Raw genomic sequence first — 20,580 nt, forward strand, 5'->3', positions numbered from 1 at the left:
TGCGTCACAAACACCCAGGTGGGCTGAGCCCCCGCTCCGTGCTGCCTCCTGGACCTCTCACCTGGTGGTCCACTGTGCTCCCGTAGAGCCCGTTGAGGTTGGCATAGTGGCAGTTCTTATACCACCAGGCCCCTCGGTAAGAGACGGCACAGGAGATGAGCAAGTTGTTGGGGTCTCGGTCACGGGCAGAGAAGACACTGCCGCTGTGGTAGCTCATGGAGTCCCCTGGGCAGGGCGTGGAAGGCGCAGTGAGGGCCTCTCCTCCCCATTCCCACCCCGTCCCTGCCCCCCACCCCCAGGCCCACCCCTCACCTGCAGTGCCGTGGTAGCCTTCCAGGTGGAGGCGGTAGTACTCATCGGCCGAGTCTACTTGGAAGGAGTCGTACTGGGCAAACACGGCCTCGTCCCCATCCCGCAGGTCCACACGCAAGGAGTAGTCGCCGGCTTTGGTCAGGCTGTGCAGGGCGTCGTTGCCTGGGGGTGGGGAATGTGTGCTCATCGGGGTCCTTGTGTCCACAGGGCCCCCATCCCTTCCCTGGTCCCGCAATCCCTATGAGGCACTAACCCAGCCAGAACTCCTCGGAGATGTTCCCAAAGCCACGGGCATAGTCCTCCCAGTCTCTCCAGAAGTCAGTTTTTCCATCCATGCGGCGCTGGAACACCTGGAAGCAGGTGGGGGCACCATCAGCCTATGGCCCCGGGCACAGCCACCCTGCCCTGTGCAGACCCCTGGGCTTCTGACTGCCACCCACCAGCCAGCCACCCCCATCGGTCTCCATGTCACAAAAGACGTTCAAGGGCCGCTCGCGGTTGCCGTTGAGGAAGATGGTGGTGGTCCTTGAGGTGCTGACCCCGTTCTGCATCTCCTCCCCACAGTCCCGGGGGAAGGGGATCCGAAGTCCACCTGGGGAGAGGAGAGTGAGGGTCCAGTCCTTCTTCCAGATTCTAGACGCCCACTACACACTCAGCCCCAACCTCGGGTCCCAGCGCCTGAGTACCAGTGGTGAAGGAAGTGGACACGGGGGGAGTGAAGCTGCGGTCCCACATGGCCCGGAGCCACGCGCTATAGAGGGTGGAGGGAAAGAGGCCGTGAAGCTGATGAGAGGTGACCTCTCCTGGGAGCAGGATCTCCTGTGGAACAGACAAGGGGCAGGTCAGGGGAGAGAGAGGTGGGCCCCACCCGGGAGGCAGAGGCAGCACTTCCCGGACTGGAGCCCAGGGGGGGAGCTGGCCAGAGTGGCAGGGGTGAGGGCACCTGGGTCTGTCCACCAGGGGTGTTGAAGCTGAGCAGGTAGCCAGTTGGGGGGACTTGGGGTGTGGTCCAAGTGAGCAGGGCTGTGCGGGGGGTCACCTCCTTGGCCTCCAAGTCCTGGGGGGCCTCCAACCCTGGGAGGGGGAGGAAGAGAAGATGGAGATGAGGCCCATCCTGGCGCTCTCACTCCTTCCCTGCCCCCCAAAGCACCTCACAGACCGTACCTGTGGTGAAGGTGATGCTGGCTGGGGAGGTGAGGTTGGGGCCCCGAAGGCCATGCAGGGTCGCCGTGTAGTTGGTGTGGAGCACAAGGCCTTGCAGGGGGTAGTCCACGGCGTTGCCAGGGGCTGAGTCCTGTAGCGAGGGGGCTGGGAGGGCGGGTGCGGCATCAGCGGCTGCCCTGCCGGAGCCCAGCCTGCCCTCTGCTCTCCCACCCTGACCAGTCCCCTCCAGAGGCCTCAGCCCTGCTCACCTCCTGGGGCTGTGACCTTGATGTCATAGGTATCCACCGGGGCCTGGGGGGGCTGCCAGAGCAGCAGGGCGGATCCTTCCGTCAAGTTCAGTGCACGCAGCTGGGTGGGGCCGTCAGGAACTGGGAGGAGGGAGGGGGCCCAGAGCTGTTCCCTGCTGCTCTCCCCACTCCTCGCCTTCCCAAACTCTGCTGGACCTCTCGTCTGCCATTGGCGCCTCCAACATCCCCTTTCCCTTTCCCCGTTCACTCTCAACTCCCACCCGTGCCCGCATTTTCTCCCGCTACTTCCTGCCCGGGGCCCGGACTGTCTCACCTGTGGTAAGGAAGCCTGTGAGAGGCTCACTCTCCTCAAAGCCACGGACGGAGACCACGGTCACGTCGTAGCGAGCGCCTGGGACGAGCCCCTCGAGTTTCTGGGTCCGGGCTCGGCCATCCACCTGAACACTCTGTGGCTCCCCTGAAAACACACTGGGCTGGGGAGGCGGCCAGGGAAGCAAGGAGGAGCTGCAGGGTGGGCAGAGCGCAGGGCGCAGGAGGAATGGGGCAAGTGACACACGGGCAAGAGGGTGTCACCTCCATCTGCCAGCTGGTAGGAGACTTTGAAGCTGTCCACTCTGGACGGCGGGGGCATCCAGCTGACCTTGGCTGACGTCTCCCCGATCTCGCTGAACTGGAGGTCACGGGGGCGCTCCAGAGCTGACGGGACAGATGTGCCAAGGAATCATGATGAGGGCAGAGGGCAGGGAGGCTCCTGCCCCGGGCTTCCCAGCCTCCTTCTTCTCCCTGGGCCCCACGGCCTCCGCATGTGCTCACCACCCCGCCTTTCCTCTAGGCCTAGAGATGGAAGCCGCTCCGCAGACTCCAAGCTCGTCGCCACTCACCAACTTCCCCTCTGGCTGAGGCACTAGGTGCCACCCTAGGGAGTACAGAGACCCCCTGCTTTGGGGCAGCATGTGTATGTGCCCAGCATGGGGCCTTACCTGGGCTGAGGGTCCGGGCTGTGCCCTGGATGCCGTCGGCCTTGTGAGGCCCGCGCAGCCCATACAGCGTAAGGGTGTACAGGGTCCCTGGACTCAGGTCCCAGAGCATGGCCGAGCGCCGTGTCCCTGGCACCGTCAGCTCCCGCTGCAGCGGGGGACGTGGATGCAGCTCCAGGGTGCTCAGTGACGGGACCCCAAAGCGGAGCAGGAAGGAGTCAAAGGCCTCGGGTGGGGCCTCCCAGCTGAGCCGCAGCGAATTGGTGGTGACATCAGTCACCGACAGGTGGGACAGGCGGGGCCCTGGCTCTCCGGGGGTCTGCCCAGCAGGAGCTGGCCCTGCAGAGTGGGTGGGAAAGAAGGCTTTGGAGACTGAAGCACACCAGCCAGGCGACCTGGTGCTAGATCCCTTCCACCACCCCACCCTGGCGCTCATTTCCTCATCTGCAAAATGGAGCTAACGAGGGGCTGGCATCCACGGGTCGGACATAATGACGACATGTACGTGTGGAGCCGAAGGCCGTGCACGCGCCCCTTCCTCCCTCTGTGGCGCCCTCGCGGTGTTCCTTCCCCATGGTCACCGCTTCTGGGTGCCCCCTTTCGCCTCTTCAGTCCCAGACCAGAGGCGGGCAAGGCCAGGCCCTACCCTGACGGTACCTGTGGTGCCCTCGGCTGAGACGGGCCCCAGGCGCTTCCCTTCACGCAAGCCGTAGAGGAAGAACTTGTAGGAGGTGCTGGGCTCCAGGCCTGACACGACGACCTTGTTCTGGTCGCCACCCACGAGCAAGGCCTGGGGCTCCCCACCTGTGCTCTGATACTGGACCACGAAGGAGTCAAAGGGGCCCTGGGCCACGCTCCATGAGAGGCGCAGGGAGTCCGGGGACACGTCCTTCACTGCCAGTGCCCCTAGGCGGGGCCCTTCAGAGGGCTCGGGGGCCTCCGTGGCCAGGTGCGAGGGTGCTGGCATGTCCTCTTCTGGGGCTGCGTGGGAGAAGCCCAGAAAGAAGCTGAGCGGGGCTGGGGGGGGGGGCGGGGCCCTCCCACTCCATCTCACCCTCCAGAGAGGTGATCGGGGCTGGCCGAGGCAGGGGACCTCACGGTCCCGGCCACGGCAGCGTGGAGAGAAGACAGGGACTGAGGCTCTCCTAGCATCTTCCTTCTCTTGAATCTGCCACAACTCTGCTTGGGCACTGACTCCTGCCACCCCTCGGCCTCTCTTGAGTGCCAGCCCAGTGGCCCCATGACCTCTCTGTGGGGCTCCTTTGCTGTTTGAATCCGGTGCTTGCTTTCTCCGTCTTCACCCTGATGTTTGAGCGCGCCCCACTCTAGATGTCTGCGCAGGCCCTGTTCCCTCCCCAACCTGCCAGGGCGCCTGGTGCCATGGCTTGAGGCAGGACTAACTCAGTCCCTCCCTGAGCTCAGGGCACGTGGTCCTCCCTGCCGAGAAGAGCTGAGGATGGAACTGGCTGGTGAACTCGAAGGGTGCATCCCGCCAGCCAGGTCGGCCCCGCCACCAGCAGGCTGATTTGAGGTGGGTGTTAGGAAATCTGGGAGGGGAACTCCATCAGTGCAGCCACTCCTGTTGGTTTCTATGACCCTGGCCTGCTTTGTTTTCCAGTAATTTTCCATTTGAGAAAATGCTCCTGACTCATCCACGGGAGGGGGTTTGCCCTCATCTGGGCAAGGCCAGCGTGCCAGGAAGTAAGAGCCGCCCCAGTAGAGTAATGGGGAGCAGCTGGCAGCACTGGGGCTGGGTGGGGGTCGCAGATTAGGGACCACTGCCAGGGCTTTGCCTTGCCACCTGTCCTGGCTCCTGCTTCGGACTGACCCCTCGATCACGCTGGTTCCGAGGCTCTTCCTCCCCTGAGCCCCGTGCAGGGCCCCCTTACCGCTCTACCTCGCCCACTCGTGCCAGGCCTTCAGCACAGAGGTGTGAGGACACCCACTCAGGCCAGCTGGCTAGGACCAAGCAGGACAGCCTCCTGCTCACCTGTCATTCCCAGGACAGAGACGGGGCCCAGGTGCTGTCCTCTGAGGAGCCCATAGAGCAGAAACTTGTATTTCCTGCCAGGCTCCAGGCCCTCTATGGTGACCTCCCTCTGGTCTGCGGCCACAGGCACCGCCGAGGGCTGCCCATCTGTGTCCCTGTACTGGACCACAAAGGAGTCAAAGGGGCCCTGGGCCACTGTCCACAAGAGGCGCAGAGAATCCGAGGTCTCATCTGTCACTGTCAGCTCCCCCAGGCGGGGTGGGCGCTGCCGCTCCTTCTTCAGGGGAGCTGTAGGGAGAGCGGGGGCGAGGGAGAAAACCTAGTTAAGAGCTGCCTTTACCTCAGCCCCGGCAGCTTCTGGGGGGAGGGAGGGTCAGCCACCTGGGGAGACAGGCAGGCTGCTGCAGCCCTGCCTTGTACGAAGGAGCCCAGTTTCCTCCTCTGGAGGCCGCTGCCCAGACTCCTTCCTGCCCCCACTCCCCCACTCTGAGATCAGCGTGCAGAAAATGCATAAAAGAGCACCTCATGAGAGAGCTGCGGCTGGGATTGCAGGAAGGGCCTCAGTTTCCCTCTGACCCCCAGTCCCCCAGAGCAGGAGTGTGGCCAGAGCTGAGAAAGGCTCCCAGAGGGTGTCTGGGTTGTCAGGGAGATGCCGCCAAATAGTTAGAGCTGGGCGGGACAGCCAGCCAAGCTCACGGGCTCCCATTGCCCAGGCATAAACTCACCCTCACTCACCATCAGCCTGGGCCCGCCTTTCCACCTGCTTCCCCAGCTCTGCACTCACAGCACTAGACCAGGGCGGCTGGGTCGGGCAGGGGGAGAAGCCAGGGGCAGAGCTGAGTGGACAAAGGGCAGAGCAGAGCACAAAAGAGACTTGTCTAGGTGGGTGTGGGTACTGACTGATGGGGGTTGGAGAAGCCTGTATCCAGTCTCCAGAATGAAGGTCTGGGGAAGAGAATTACGGAGCCTGAGAGCCCCAGGCCCCAGCTGGCTGTGCGCCCCATCCTTGTCTGGCCAGGGTGACTTATGGTCCTGGAGGTGGGGTAAGGGTCAGTGACCCACCTCCATCCCTTCCTCGGGGGCTGAGTACTGGGCACAAGACACCAGATTTTTCCATAGTCTTTTTGCAGCCAAACCCTCCCATATTTTCCACTTCTTGCCATAGGGCTGGAATGAAGGGAGGAAGATGTGAACATTTATTGAACCCCAGCAGAGTTTAGTCATAACCGTCATGCAGGTGTGGAAACTGAGGTTCAAGGAAAAGAAGTGGCCTGTTGAAGGCCACACAGCTGGCAGTCAGAATTTGAACACAGGCCTGCTTGGCTCCAAAGTCTGAGTTCTTCTTATTATACTGTTAATCAGTGAATGAAGGAAATAAATGCTTGGAACAGTGCCTGGCATTCAGCAGGGACTCAATAAATATTTGCCTTTCGTGTTAGGATTGTCATGCCAAGGCTGAAGGGAGGAGAATAAACTTTGCGGGCAGGCCCCGGGGCCAACTCTGGGGGCTCAGATGAAAGGAAGCTCTGGAAAAAGGCGGGGGGGGGGTGCGCGGGGAGTGGGTGGAGGCAGGGCCAGGGCTCACCCGTGCTGCCTTCAGCAGAGATGGGGCCCAGTCGTTTCCTGCCTCCCAGCCCATAGAGCAGAAACTTGTATTTGCTATTGGGCTCCAGGCCGGGGATGGTGATCTCGCGCTGGTCTGAGGCCACAGGCACCACGTGGGGCTGCCCGTCCCTGTCCTTGTACTGAAGCACGAAGGAGTCAAATTCGCCCTCGGGGACCGTCCAGGAGAGGCCCATGGAGTCTGGGGTCACGTCCGTCACTGTCAGCTCCCCCAGGCGGAGAGAAGGTTTAGTGTCTGGGACTGGAAAAGAGAGAGGTGCATGGAACGTGACAGAAATGAAGTCGACAGAGCCTCCTCGGGGCGCTAGGGCTCTGGGAGCTGGTTCTGGGTGCTGGGAGGGGGTGACCAGGTCACATGTCAGGAAGAGGGAAGACAGAGGAGTAGGGATAAAAGAGGAGGCAGGCAAGAAAGCACGTGTCCCTTGGGATGTAGGAGGAGTAGGATGGGAATGAGGGGGTAACGGGGGTACTCAGGACCTGGATTTCACTGGACCCAGTAAATAAATGGGTTTGGAGTGTGGAGCACAGAAACGTGAAATTCCACAGGGGAGTGGAGGATGGGCAGGGGGCTCCAGGTTAAAGGCGGCCTCCAGCCCTCACTCACGGGTCTTTGCGTCTGCAGAGACGGGACCGTGTTGTTTCTCATCCTGGAGTCCGAAGAGTAGGAACTTGTACTTGTGGCCCGGGGCCAGACCCGAAACCGAGACCTCTCGGAGGTGGCCACCCACGGGCACTGCCTGGGGCTGCCCCTGCACATCCTTGTATCGGACCAGGAAGGAGTCGAAGGGGCCCTGGTCCACTGTCCAGGACAGGTGCACTGTGTCTGAGGTCACGGCTGCCACAGCCAGCTCCCCCAGGCGGGGTGCCACGGAGGGCTCTGTGTTCAGGGAGGCTGGAACAGAGCAGAGGCGGCTGTGGTCAATGGCAGGACCCTGGGCCAGAGAGGGAGGGCTGTTCCCTGGCTATGAAAGGAACATTTGTAGCAAACTCTTCTAACGGCTTAACACGTCCCAGGCATTGCTGTAAGCAGTTCACAAACAGTACACTTAATCCTCACACAACAGATGAAGTAGATGCTTTTATCCTTATCACCCTCATTTGACAGGCATCTGCGGCACAGAGAGGTTAAGAAACATTTGAAAATCACACAGTGTCTTAGAGCAGGATTCAAACCTAGAGAACCTGATTCTGTAGCCACGCTCCGAGCCACTAAAATGCTTGGTTAGGGAGACTGAGGAAGCCACACGTGAACAACTGAGCGAGCTTGAGCTGCCAGATCAAGAAGACAGGAAGAAAGCTGAAACGTATGAGGCACAGGCTACTTGCCCAGCTGCCCTGAACACACTGTCCATCAGCCGTCACTCAATTCAAGGATGAGGCGGGATCGTCAGCACCACGTGAGAAAAGAAAGGGACCCAGAGGCCCATCTGTGAGGAATGCTGAGATCCAAAGGGGGAAACAAGAGAGCAACAGAGGGAAACCTGGGAGTCAGGGCCTGCTCCCTCACTCACCGGTCACGCCCACGGTGGACACGGGGCCCACACGCCGGCCCCCGTGCAGGCCGTACAGGTGCATCTTGTACTTGCGCCCGGGCTCCAGGCCCCCAGCGGTCACCTCACTCTCCTCGCCCCCGACACGCACCACCTGGGGCCCGTCCCTGCCCTTGTACTGGACGGTGAAGGAGTCGAAGTGGCCCTGGGGGACGGTCCAGGAGAGGCTCAGCGAGTCCGGGGAGGATCCTGTCACCGTTAGCTCCCCCAGGAGGGGCTCCTCGGGGGCCTCCGAGGCCTCTGTGCTGGGTTCTGTGGGGCTGGGGGTGTCTTCCTCTGCAGCTGAGGAGAGACACAGAGAGGGTGAGGCAGGGTCCCAGGAGATGTCCTTGGGTCTCCTCCCAAGGCTTGGCCCCAGCTCCGGGCCCTGAAGTCAGTTCAGAGAAGCCCATCCTTGGGGCTGGGTGGTCCTGTTCAGCTGACATCTCATAAACATGCCTGGAGCCTCCGGGGTCAGCTGTGGGGGACCAGGGCAGCCACCAGCATGGCTCACAGAGGCCCTTCCCTGCCCAGGGGGACACACTGGTCCTCAGGGAGCCTGGAGGAGGCACACAGGGCACCATGGCTCAGCCTCGAGTAGAGGGGCCTCCTGCACCCCACTCACCCATCACCTGAGAGAGGGTGATCTTCCCACGAGGTCCCACCCTGGGGCTTCCATCATCCACTCACTTGTCACCCCGATGACAGAGACGGGGCCCACGCGCTGGCTGTCATGGAAGCCGTACAGGTTCATCTTGTACTTGTGGTCTGGCTCCAGGCCCGAGATGGTGACCCCATCCTGGTGCCCTGGCACCCTCACTACCTTGGGCTGCCCGTCCCCATTCTTGTACTGGATCAGGAAGTGGTCAAACTGGCCCTCGGGGATGGTCCAGGAGAGGCTCAGGGATTCGGGGGTGGCGCCTGTCACTGCCAGCTCCCCCAGGTGCGGCTTGACGGGCGGCTCGGGGGGCGCAGTGGACGGGGCTTGTGTGGTCATGGCTTTGTTGTCTGGATCTGGACAGAGACATACAAGACAGGTGAGGTCTCCTCAGTCCTCAGTTCAGCATATAAAGTGGTGTATTACAAAATTAAAATAATAAGGAACAGGATGTGTCCACAGTAGCTCTAACTCTTATTCTTTCTGCTCCCTATATCGGCCTTCCTGTCACCTTACCCTCATCTGTCCTGCCCTCACCCCCTACCTACCAGCACCCCTCCTAGGACACAGGCTCACATGGCCACTGTGCTCTGGGCCTCCCTCCACTGGGGTCTCGTTGGCATCTTACTGCCTTTGGCTAATGTCTTGCCTCCCAAACAGCTCAGAACCCCTGCCCCACTTCTCCAGTCAGAAACCTGGAGTCTTCCTGGATCTGTTCCTGTCCCCAGCTGCCATCAGATTCAGAGCGTCCAATTCTCTCTCCCAAGTTCCTCCTGTGTCTCCTCACTCCCCACACCTGCAGCCCCACCGTCCCTGTCTGGGCCGCCCTTACCTGTCACCTGGGTTATCACCTCCCCATGGGTCTCTCTGCCCCCCTCCTCCATCTGTTCTTCACAGGAAGCCAGAATGAGCCCTTAGATGCACATCTGATGGTGTCAGTCTCAGCTTAAAACTGTGCAGCAACCCTCTTTATCCCCTGGAGAAACCCCTGGCTTCCTGAGCTCTCCACCCCTATCTCTTCCTACCTCTCCACCCCCATCGCAAGACTATCTCCTCCACTCAGAGGATTTTGCACAAAATCCTCTCATGTGCCGTGATGTTCCTAGTTTCCAGGCTTTGTACCAGCTGTGATGTTGATCTGATGCACCCTTCATCTTATCTCTAGGTGTCACCAAGCAACGCCTGCCCGACCTCAGGTCTCAGCTGTCCCGTGGGAACCCGTGGGCAGGCAGGTGGGCGTAGGCATCGCTGCCCAGTCTTGGTCTGGCCGCGGGGCTTCCTGTCATATACACATCCCCCTTTGCTCCATTTGCTGGTTCACAGCCTGTCTGTGAGCCCCAAAGGTTAAGAACTGGTTTCTCCGCCGTATCCAAGGTTTCTCTCAGTGAACTTCCTCAGTACTTGGCTCAGGCCACCCACATCTTTGTTGAACCATAGGCGTCATAAGTCTGTTAATATCCAAACGATGAGGCTAGGGGGCGTTTCAGTCAAGACACTGCATTCTGAGCATGCTCTGTCTTCCTCCACAGCCTCCAGTCAACTACACAGAGGCTGAGCCTCTGAGAGGACTCAGGGATGCAAGTATGATTCTGTTCAATAGATTCTAAGGAAGTGTCCAGTTCCTTTGCTGTGAGGAGTTTTAGCAAAGTGTGGTCCTTGGACCAGCAGCAGCAGCATCGTGGAGGATTTTATTTGCTTTTTTTTTTTTTTTTTGCGGTACGTGGGCCTCTCACTGTTGTGGCCTCTCCCGTTGCGGAGCACAGGCTCCGGACGCGCAGGCTCAGCGGCCATGGCTCACGGGCCCAGCCGCTCCGCGGCATGCGGGATCCTCCCGGACCAGGGCACGAACCCGTGTCCCCTGCATCGGCAGGCGGACTCTCAGCCACTGCGCCACCAGGGAAGCCCCTATTTGCTTTTTTTTTTTTGGCTGCATCGGGTCTTAGCTCTGGCACGTGGGATCTTGTTGTGGCATGTGGCATCTTTCATTGTGGCACACGGGCTTCTCTCTCTAGTTGTGGTGCATGGCCTCAGTAGTTGTGGCACGCGAGCTCTCTAGTTGTGGCTCGTGTGCTCGGTAGTTGCAGCGCGTGGGCTTAGTTGCCCTGTGGCATGTGGGATCTTAGTTCCCCAACCAGGGATTGAACCTGCGTCCCTTGCATTGGAAGACAGATTCTTAACCACCGGACCACCAAGGAAGTCCCTCATGGAAGATTTTAGAAATGCAGAATCTCTGGCCCCAGCCCAAATGTGAATCTGCCCTTTAACAAGATCCCCAGGCCATCTGATGTCCTAAAGAAGAAGTGCTGTCTAGAATATTTATGTTTTCACAAAGATGGTAATAAAGGGAAACTCTTCCAGGACCTGGCTTCCCCACCCTGCATCCCACTCCCCCAAATTCACTTACCAGTCATGCCCACGGTGGACACGGGGCCCACACGCCGCCCCCCGTGCAGGCCATACAGGTGCATCTTGTACCTGCTGCCGGGCTCCAGGCCCTCAATGGTCACCTCACTCTCTTTGCCCCCAACACGCACCACCTGGGGCCGCCCATCCTTATCCTTGTACTGGACGGTGAAGGAGTTGAAGCGGCCCTGGGGGACGGTCCAGGAGAGGCTCAGCGAGTCCGGGGAGGATCCTGTCACCGTCAGTTCCCCCAGGAGAGGCTCTTTGGGGGGCTCTGGGGCCTCTGTGCTGGGTTCTGTGGGGCTGGGGGTCTCCTCCACAACCTCCTGGAGGGCTGAGAAGAGAGATTGGGGGCAGAGGCTTAGATGGTGACTTGCCCTGATTGCATCCAGCAGGGTACTCCTCAGGCTGCAGGACCGGAGGCTGGCTCAGCCTCTGGGTGCGCCATTTGGTGACTGCATGCTAGAGACTGCGACGGGCTTGGCCCCATCTCATACTGGCTGGCAGGCACCATGAACCTTCAGAAGGCAATTCGGACATACACGTCAGGAGCCCAAATACTGCTCATTTCCTTCGACCCAATAATCTCATTTCTGGGCAGCTATCCTAAGAAAATTATTAAAAAGCAGGAGAAGTTGTATCACAGGAGTTCATTTTGGGATTAGTCATGACAGCGAAATGTGTCGGGGCCCCAGAGGAGCCGCAGAAGCAGATTAATTTCATTAGGGCACTCTCACCACAAGGCGTCCAATAACCATTCAAATGATGATTACTGCAGGCTGTGCGGCCACAGGGTAAATGCTCTCAGTGTAACTCGCGTACGAAAAAAGTAAGAGCCAAGAATTACATGAACATTCTGCCACCTTAAAACATGCGCGGCATGGAAAATGCAGAAAGAGAGGATGTGTTACGTACATTGTTATGAATGGTGGTTCTTGGGTCAGAAGGTGGTCCGGTAAGAGATTTTTTTCCCTACTTTCCAAACTTTCCATCATGTTGCTATATTCTTTTCACAGAAAAATACAGACTTAAAAAGAAATCCTGAGTTATAAAAATTAGTAAGTCGGTGGAGGATGTGGATGGGGACATGGGTCCCTCTGTACTTCGCATGTGCTTGTGATTTGCATGATAGAGGGTTCCTCTGTCTGGAGTATCTTCAGGAGAGGAGAGTGAACCTCCCAGAGGCAGCGACGCCCCCAGCAAAAGACTGACTCAAACAGGGGCTGTGTTCTTCCACATGCAGAGGAACTCTGGTGAAATACTGTCACAAGGCATAAGAATCTGGCTGACAGTGACTTAGAGAAGCCAGCCTGACTGCAATTTTGGAATTTAATTCACCTTGTGATTTTTTTCTCCTAATTTCTTAGAGACTAGAAATTGTAACTTTTTCATAATCAGAAATAAGTTGCAAGAATGATGAGGGGGAAAGACAGAAGGAATACAAGAGAGAAGACATTTTGAAAAAATTTTTTTCCTGATTATAAAAGAAACGCTTGTCATTTAAGAAAATGTAAAGGACACATAATGGAATAAAACAGAAACAAAAGTCCTGGGACATTCTATCCTGTCTCACAAACCATGCATCCCACGGGCGTTTCCTTCCAGTTGTCTTACCACGCAAGTTATTTTCAGGTGGTTGTGATTAGCCTCCTTACAAAAATTTTAAACTCTTTCTTTATTGTAATAATATAAAGTAATTGTCTTATGTTGAAACATTTCAATGATGCCATAGTAGGTCATTTTAGAGATGTTGTCTAATTACTTAATCATCTCAATGTGGTTCGATGTTGGGTTGTTTTTTCTTCCTTTTTTTTTTGTTTATAACAAAGAATGCTGTGATTTGTATTTAAGATGGAAAGAAAAGAAAACTCTAGTAACGTCACGCTTGCTCTGTGCCTGACACATTTCACCTTGGAGGGAGCCAGTGACTGACCATCAGAGGAGGCCACATTACTGTGAACAAGGAGGCTGTAGGTTGGCAAAGGCCAGGGCACTACACACGGGTCATGGCCCAGGGCCATGGAGGGAGGACATAAAAGGGGACCAAAGGCTGGTGAAAGAGCAGAACAGTCAACCAGCTCACCCATGAGGAAAAGGTAGCTCTCCCCCAAGACCGCCTGAGCCCCACCCTCACTCACCGGTCACGCCCACGGTGGACACGGGGCCCACACGCCGCCCCCCGTGCAGGCCGTACAGGTGCATCTTGTACTTGCGCCCGGGCTCCAGGCCCCCAGCGGTCACCTCTCTCTCCTCGCCCCCGACACGCACCACCTGGGGCCCGTCCCTGCCCTTGTACTGGATGGTGAAGGAGTCGAAGTGGCCCTGGGGGACGGTCCAGGAGAGGCTCAGCGAGTCCGGAGAGGATCCTGTCACCGTCAGCTCCCCCAGGAGGGGCTCCTCGGGGGCCTCCGAGGCCTCTGTGCTGGGTTCTGTGGGGCTGGGGGTGTCTTCCTCTGCAGCTGAGAAGGAGAGACACAGAGAGGGTGAGGCAGGGTCCCAGGTGATGTCCTTGGGTCTCCTCCCAAGCCTCGGCCCCGGCTCCAGGCCCTGAAGTCAGTTCAGAGAAGCCCGTCCTTGGGGCTGGGTGGTCCTGTTCAGCTGACATCTCATAAACATGCCTGGAGCCTCCGGGGTCAGCTGTGGGGGACCAGGGCAGCCACCAGCATGGCTCACAGAGGCCCTTCCCTGCCCAGGGGGACACACTGGTCCTCAGGGAGCCTGGAGGAGGCACACAGGGCACCATGGCTCAGCCTCGAGTAGAAGGGCCTTCTGCACCCCACTCACCCATCACCTGAGAGAGGGTGATCTTCCCACGAGGTCCCACCCTAGGGCTTCCACCATCCACTCACTTGTCACCCCGATGACAGAGACGGGGCCCATGCGCTGGCTGTCATGGAAGCCGTACAGGTTCATCTTGTACTTGTGGTCTGGCTCCAGGCCCGAAATGGTGACACCGTCCTGGTGCCCTGGCACCCTCACTACCTTGGGCTGCCCATCCCCATTCTTGTACTGGATCAGGAAGTGGTCAAACTGGCCCTCGGGGATGGTCCAGGAGAGGCTCAGGGATTCGGGGGTGGCGTCTGTCACTGCCAGCTCCCCCAGGTGCGGCTTGACGGGAGGCTTGGGGGCTGTGGTGGGCAGGTCTGTTGGGGCTGCGGTCATTTCTTGGTCTTTTTCTGAGTCTGGATCAAGAGACAAAGAGAATGGGTGGACATGCTTTGTGGGTTCCCTCCTAACAGGGGATGGATTTCTCCCAGACACACCAGGGACCCTGCAGCCTGGAAGCCAGTGCTCCAGGATTAAGACATCATTTCCAGGACTTCCCTGGTGGCACAGTGGTTAAGAATCCGCCTGCCAATGCAGGGGACACGGGTTCGAGCCCTGGTCCGGGAAGATCCCACATGCCACGGAGCAACTAAGCCTGTGCACCACAACTACTGTGCCTGCGCTCTACACCCTGCGAGCCACAACCACTGAGCCTGCGAGCCACAACTACTGAAGCCTGCGTGCCTAGAGCCCGTGCTCCTCAACAAGAGAAGCCACCGCAATGAGAAGCCCGCGTACCACAACAAAGAGTAGCCCCTGCTTGCCGCCACTAGAGAAAGCCCTCGCACAGCAACGAAGACCCAACGCAGCCAAATAAATAAATAAATACATTTACTTACTAAAAAAAAAAAAAGACATCATTTCCCTGGTTTGAATGTTCACTTTCTAGCAGACAGAGCACACACTTTTGGAGATGTCAAGATGGTAGGGTGGGACCCCTATGACCTCAACATGTGCAGCATGGAACCTGTAGGAGCTGCTGAGTAAATTCATTTAGTGGGACAGGACTAATGCTTTGTAATAGCACCACACCTAACCGACACGTCACATCAGGAGGTACATGTGCTCAGGTTCGTATTTTCCTTTAATACCTCCTCTGGTTTAGAAGTCTTTTCTGAGCATTTGAGAAACTAATTTAGATTTCACAGTTGAGGGCAAAGAGATGAGACCACATGAGATCATCTTTGTAGATGGGTTGCTTTTGGACCTTGTATTAATTCTCTTGCCATCTTACAGCAGGGATGACCCATCACGCCCACAGATTTTTTTGTCTTTTCTGTTCTGCACAGGGTTTTATTCTGCCTTAATAGCTGAATTACAAAATCATCGTGTTTCATAACTCCATTGAGTTTGGGAACCAGGTTTTAAGCATGTAGAGGGTAACAGCTACAAAAGAGCTTAACGAAAGCAACCAACAGCCATGTCAGGGAGTAATTAATGAAGAGAAGATGCCTTGTTAAGTTGCACATATGACTAATGTTCACTATTGAAGTAATAGTATCCATGTTAGCAGGATTCCATGTTGACACAGCATACATGGGTATCAGTTTGGGGGTTGGGGAACAAATACAATTGTACCCACTGAAATCAATGATAATTATAAGAATTCACCCCAAGGGTTTTCAAGAACTAATCTTCTTCCTCAGAAGGAGGGAGCCTGTAGTTACCAAACGTTGTGTGTGAGACAAGCCACATTCATGCCCACCCTGCCAGACAGGTGTGGTTATTCCTTCTGTGTGGATAAGGATAGGGAGGCACAGAGAGGTTGAGTGACTCCCTCGAGGTCACACAGCTCTAATGGGCTGAGGCTAGGGCCAGCCCCAGGTCTCCCTGAGTCTGTGCTATTTCTCTGGCACACTGCCTCTTCAAGGACTCAAGAAGCCCACGTGTAAAGGGTGAGACAGCTAAGGTGACACCAAAGGCTTGGAGTGCAGACAGGCACAGAACTGCTCCCAGTAGCCTGGGAGGCTCAGTCTCAAAAACAGTGGGAGAAAAACACCTGGATAGTGGCAATAAAAGGGAAACTGAGTCCAGCTCAGGGCAGGGCCAGTGTCCTATTGTACACTCACCAGTTAAACCGACAGTGGAGACGGGGCCCACGCGCTGGCCGCTGTGGAAGCCGTACAGGTTCATCTTGTACTTGTGGTCTGGCTCCAGGCCCGAGATGGTGACCCCGTCCTGGTGCCCCGGCACCCTCACCGCCTTGGGCTGCCCGTCCCCGTTCTTGTACTGGACCAGGAAGTGGTCAAACTGGCCCTCGGGGACGTTCCAGAAGAGGCTCAGGGAGTCAGGGGTGGCGTCCGTCACAGTCAGTTCTCCCAGCTGTGGCTTCAAAGGGGGGCTGGCAGAGGGCTCCTCTTTAGGGGCTGGGAAGAGATGCAAACAGAATCGTTCCTGTTGCTGGAAGGAACTGTTGAGGCCCTGCTCTCCTGGATTCAGGCCCGAAGGTGGGCCAGCTCTGTGGGCCTGACTTAAGATGCATTTCTGCTATGAGCATCAAAAGCTCTTTGTGGCCTCTTTATGGTCCATCAAATGTGCCAGGCAGCTTATTGCCTCAAGGCGTTTGCACTGACTGTTCCCTCTTCCTGAATGTTCTTTCCCCAGATGTCTGCATGGCTCATGTTCACACTTCCTTTCATTCAAATGTCACCATCCCTTTAGGGCCTTCCCTGACCACCCTATTTAAAATCCCAATTCTCCCAATTTCATCCTATCTTTCTTACTTGGACCTGATTCCAACAACAAATTGCAAAATAACAATTATGACACAATCAGGAAACTGTAGCACTATCTGGATATCTGATTTTTAAAGGTACAACCATTGTATCATGGTTATTTCTAAACAGTCTTTTTGAAAAGAGCAGTACACTTAAATATGTAATAACGGGGACTTCCCTGGTGGCGCAGTGGTTGAGAATCCACCTGCCAATGCAGGGGACACAGGTTCGATCCCTGGTCCGGGAAGATTCCACATGCCGCGGAGCAACTAAGCCCCTGTGACACAACTACTGACCTCGTGTGCCACAACTACTGAAGCCCATGCGCCTAGGGTCCCTGCTCTGCAACAAGAGAAGCCACCGCAATGAGAAGCCCGTGCAGCACAACGAAGCCCGCTCGCTGCAACTAGAGAAAGCCCACGTGCAGCAGCAAAGACCCAACGCAGCCAAAAAAAAAAAAATGTAATGATGAAGTAAAGAGTGTATGGAATAAGTTTAAAAATATTGCAGCAGTATATCCATACAATGGAATATTATTTGGCTATAAAGGAATGAAGTACCGCTACATGCTACAACATGGATCAACCTCAAAAATGTGCTTGGTGGACTTCCCTGGTGGCGCAGTGGCTGGGAGTCCGCCTGCCAATGCACGGGACATGGGGTCGTGCCCCGGTCCGGGAGGATCCCACGTGCCGCGGAGCGGCTGCGTCCGTGAGCCATGGCCGCTGAGCCTGTGCGTCCGGAGCCTGCGCTCCGCAACGGGAGAGGCCACAGCAGTGAGAGGCCCGTGTACCGCAAAAAAACCCCCAAAAAACCCCCAAAAAACAAACCAAAAAAACCGTGCTTGGTAAAAGAAGCCAGACACAAAAGAACACGTATTGTATGATTCTAGTTACATGATGCGTCCAGAAAAGGCAAATCTACAGAGACAAAAAGTAGATTAGCGGGACCGGAACTGGGCGTGGGAATGGGTCTGGACGCCAGGTTTCTTCTTGAGGTGAAGGGAAAGTTCTAAAATTAGTAAGTGATGCTGGTTGTACAACTCTGTAAATACACTAAAATTGGTAAGTTGTATACTTAAAACAGGTGAATTTTATGGTATGTAAATTATACCTCAATAAAGCTGTTAATAAAGAAAACATGCTAGTCGGGGAGGGTGGGAAGTGAGTGGGGTCTGGATGAGCTAGACTGGCCAGGGGTTGAGTTTTGGTTGAAGTGGGGTGATTGACATATGGGAGTTCATTATGCTATTCTTTCTCTTTGGGTATATGTTTGAAATTTTATGTAATAAATACTTGTTGAGAATTAGCATTTCATGGCATTTGTCCCAACACCCAAAAAGAGCTCTTTTCAGAGTTCCCAGGGAAAGCAGAGAGCCACAAACAGGTCAGTGCATGACTGACTTGGAGTCCTCAGTCCCCAACGGCCTCTCTCAAATGGGCAAAGCACTTCCCTGGAGCTCGTTCTTCCTGCCCCCAGATCACACCTGTCCTGAGGTGTTGAATGGACAATGGATGGGTTAGAGGTTCAGGAGTTTTAGGGTCCTGGGTCTTCAATGGAAGACGCTCAAGAGGCTCTACTATCAGACCTTTCCTGAGACCTCATCCCGAGGGCCCTCACTCACCGGTCACGCCCACGGTGGACACGGGGCCCACACGCCGCCCCCCGTGCAGGCCGTACAGGTGCATCTTGTACTTGCGCCCGGGCTCCAGGCCCCCAGCGGTCACCTCACTCTCCTCGCCCCCGACACGCACCACCTGGGGCCCGTCCCTGCCCTTGTACTGGACGGTGAAGGAGTCGAAGTGGCCCTGGGGGACGGTCCAGGAGAGGCTCAGCGAGTCCGGGGAGGATCCTGTCACCGTCAGCTCCCCCAGGAGGGGCTCCTCGGGGGCCTCCGAGGCCTCTGTGCTGGGTTCTGTGGAGCTGGGGGTGTCTTCCTCTGCAGCTGAGAAGGAGAGACACAGAGAGGGTGAGGCAGGGTCCCAGGTGATGTCCTTGGGTCTCCCCCCAAGGCTTGGCCCCGGCTCCGGGCCCTGAAGTCAGTTCAGAGAAGCCCGTCCTTGGGGCTGGGTGGTCCTGTTCAGCTGACATCTCATAAACATGCCTGGAGCCTCCGGGGTCAGCTGTGGGGGACCAGGGCAGCCACCAGCATGGCTCACAGAGGCCCTTCCCTGCCCAGGGGGACACACTGGTCCTCAGGGAGCCTGGAGGAGGCACACAGGGCACCATGGCTCAGCCTCGAGTAGAGGGGCCTCCTGCACCCCACTCACCCATCACCTGAGAGAGGGTGATCCTCCCACGAGGTCCCACCCTGGGGCTTCCACCATCCACTCACTTGTCACCCCGATGACAGAGACAGGGCCCATGCGCTGGCTGTCATGGAAGCCGTACAGGTTCATCTTGTACTTGTGGTCTGGCTCCAGGCCCGAGATGGTAACCTCGTCCTCGTACCCTGGCACCCTCACAGCCTTGGGCTGTCCGTCCCCGTTCTTGTACTGGATCAGGAAGTGGTCAAACTGGCCCTCGGGGATGGTCCAGGAGAGGCTCAGGGATTCGGGGGTGGCGTCTGTCACTGCCAGCTCCCCCAGGCGAGGCGTGACGTGAGGCTCAGGGGTGGTAGAGGGAGATTCTGAAGGTTCATTCTCTTCCTCATTTGGGGCTGAACACAGACATGGAGAGAGAAGGACCTGAGAGAGGGGCACGGTGTCCACGGGGACTCTGCCCTCCTCCGGGCCCTCACAGCCACCTGGAAGGAAGCCGAGTGGGCAGAGTTCTTTTGCTCACCTGTCAGGGCCTCGACGTGCACAGGACCCACACGCTGCCCATCGTGGAGACCGTACAGGCTCACCAGGTATCTGTGGTCGGATTCCAGGCCAGAGAGGGTGATGATATTCTGGTTGCCCCCTAAATGGACTACTTGGAGCTTCCCCTCCTCGTCTGTGTACTGGACCTCAAAGGAGTCAAATTCTCCCTCAGTCACGGTCCAGGAGAGATGCAGGGTATGTGGGGTGCCCTCCTCCACAGTCACCTCCCCGAGACGGGGCTCAGATGCTGGAGGGCTGGGGGCCTCAGTCTCAGCTTCGACTTCTTCCCTGGGGGCTGGTTCAGAGAGACAGGTAGAGATGGGTGACTGGTTTGTCACTGCACCAAGACTCTCCAAGAGGATGGAAGGAGGGGAGGAGGTGAAGACAAGAGGTCAGTAATAAAAAGGACCAACTACTGATACACACTGATGAATTTCAAAAGCATTATGTTAAGTGTAAGAAAACCACAAAAAACTGTGCACTGTATGATTCTGTTAAAGGAAAAGCTTAAAAAGGAAAAACTATAATGATAGAAAGCAATTAGTGACTGTCAGAAGCTGGGGGTGGGGAAACTGACTGCAAATGAGCATAGGGAAACTTCTGGAGTCAATGTTTTATATGTTTGTTGTGGTAATGGTTTCACTGAATTATGAGCTTAACATGGGTGAATTTTATTTTATGTAAATTATGCCTCTATGAAGCTGATCCCTTCCCCCAAAAGAAGGAGTGTAGGGAGCTCTGAACTCGTGTGGCTCCACCAGACCAGGAGAGCCAGGCGGGCAGGAGGCACAGTGTGTCCCCCCAGCTGCACTCACCGGTCACGGCGACGGTGGAGATGGGACCCACACGCTTGCCCTTGTATAGCCCGTAGAGCAGCAGCTTGTACCTGCGGGCAGGGTCCAGGCCTGAGACACTGACCTCCCTGAGGCTGCCCTCCACGGGCACCACCTGGGGTTGCCCATCTCTGTCCTTATACTGGACCACAAAGGAGTCAAACTGGCCCTCAGGGACCGTCCACGAGAGGCCCACGGAGTCTGATGTCACGCTGGTCACCTGCAGCTCCTCCCCCAGACGTGGTTTTGTTCCAGCCTCGTCCACAGCTCTCCGGGTCTCTGAGATGGAAACACAGAGAGGAAATGGTTGCGTTGTTTCTTGAAGGCTGGGTGATGCTGAAGGGAAGGACTGAGAGGTCTAAAGACAGGGCTGTGCGATGGCTGCAACCTGCAGGGCTGGATCTTCCGGCTTGTGCAAGGAGAGGGGGCACTGGATCCCAGCCACAACAGCTGGAGCCAAACAACAACCGTGATGGCAGCCACCGTAACTGACCAC

General features: G+C 56.8%; 1 protein-coding gene across 1 annotated transcript in view; it reads right to left on the bottom strand.

Annotated features, from left to right (window-relative positions):
- The window catches only part of TNXB (tenascin XB), a 60,539-nt gene that overhangs the window by 578 nt on the left and 39,381 nt on the right, over nt 1–20,580 (bottom strand). The window contains exons 17-41 of the mRNA XM_069541122.1: nt 20,067–20,363; nt 19,232–19,546; nt 18,783–19,106; nt 18,072–18,392; nt 15,800–16,096; nt 13,754–14,086; nt 13,043–13,363; nt 10,906–11,238; nt 8,534–8,857; nt 7,826–8,146; nt 6,919–7,206; nt 6,277–6,555; nt 4,692–4,979; nt 3,359–3,682; nt 2,705–3,040; nt 2,298–2,420; nt 2,038–2,181; nt 1,725–1,844; nt 1,477–1,620; nt 1,256–1,386; nt 999–1,131; nt 753–904; nt 566–662; nt 313–474; nt 62–225 (exon numbers count right to left, since the gene is read on the bottom strand). Coding sequence (XP_069397223.1) covers nt 62–225; nt 313–474; nt 566–662; nt 753–904; nt 999–1,131; nt 1,256–1,386; nt 1,477–1,620; nt 1,725–1,844; nt 2,038–2,181; nt 2,298–2,420; nt 2,705–3,040; nt 3,359–3,682; nt 4,692–4,979; nt 6,277–6,555; nt 6,919–7,206; nt 7,826–8,146; nt 8,534–8,857; nt 10,906–11,238; nt 13,043–13,363; nt 13,754–14,086; nt 15,800–16,096; nt 18,072–18,392; nt 18,783–19,106; nt 19,232–19,546; nt 20,067–20,363 — 6,071 coding nt within the window. The remainder of the gene's footprint in view (nt 1–61; nt 226–312; nt 475–565; nt 663–752; nt 905–998; nt 1,132–1,255; nt 1,387–1,476; nt 1,621–1,724; nt 1,845–2,037; nt 2,182–2,297; nt 2,421–2,704; nt 3,041–3,358; nt 3,683–4,691; nt 4,980–6,276; nt 6,556–6,918; nt 7,207–7,825; nt 8,147–8,533; nt 8,858–10,905; nt 11,239–13,042; nt 13,364–13,753; nt 14,087–15,799; nt 16,097–18,071; nt 18,393–18,782; nt 19,107–19,231; nt 19,547–20,066; nt 20,364–20,580) is intronic.

The sequence above is a fragment of the Delphinus delphis genome, chromosome 10, assembly GCF_949987515.2.
Source record: "Delphinus delphis chromosome 10, mDelDel1.2, whole genome shotgun sequence".
Taxonomy (NCBI): Eukaryota; Metazoa; Chordata; class Mammalia; order Artiodactyla; family Delphinidae; genus Delphinus; species Delphinus delphis.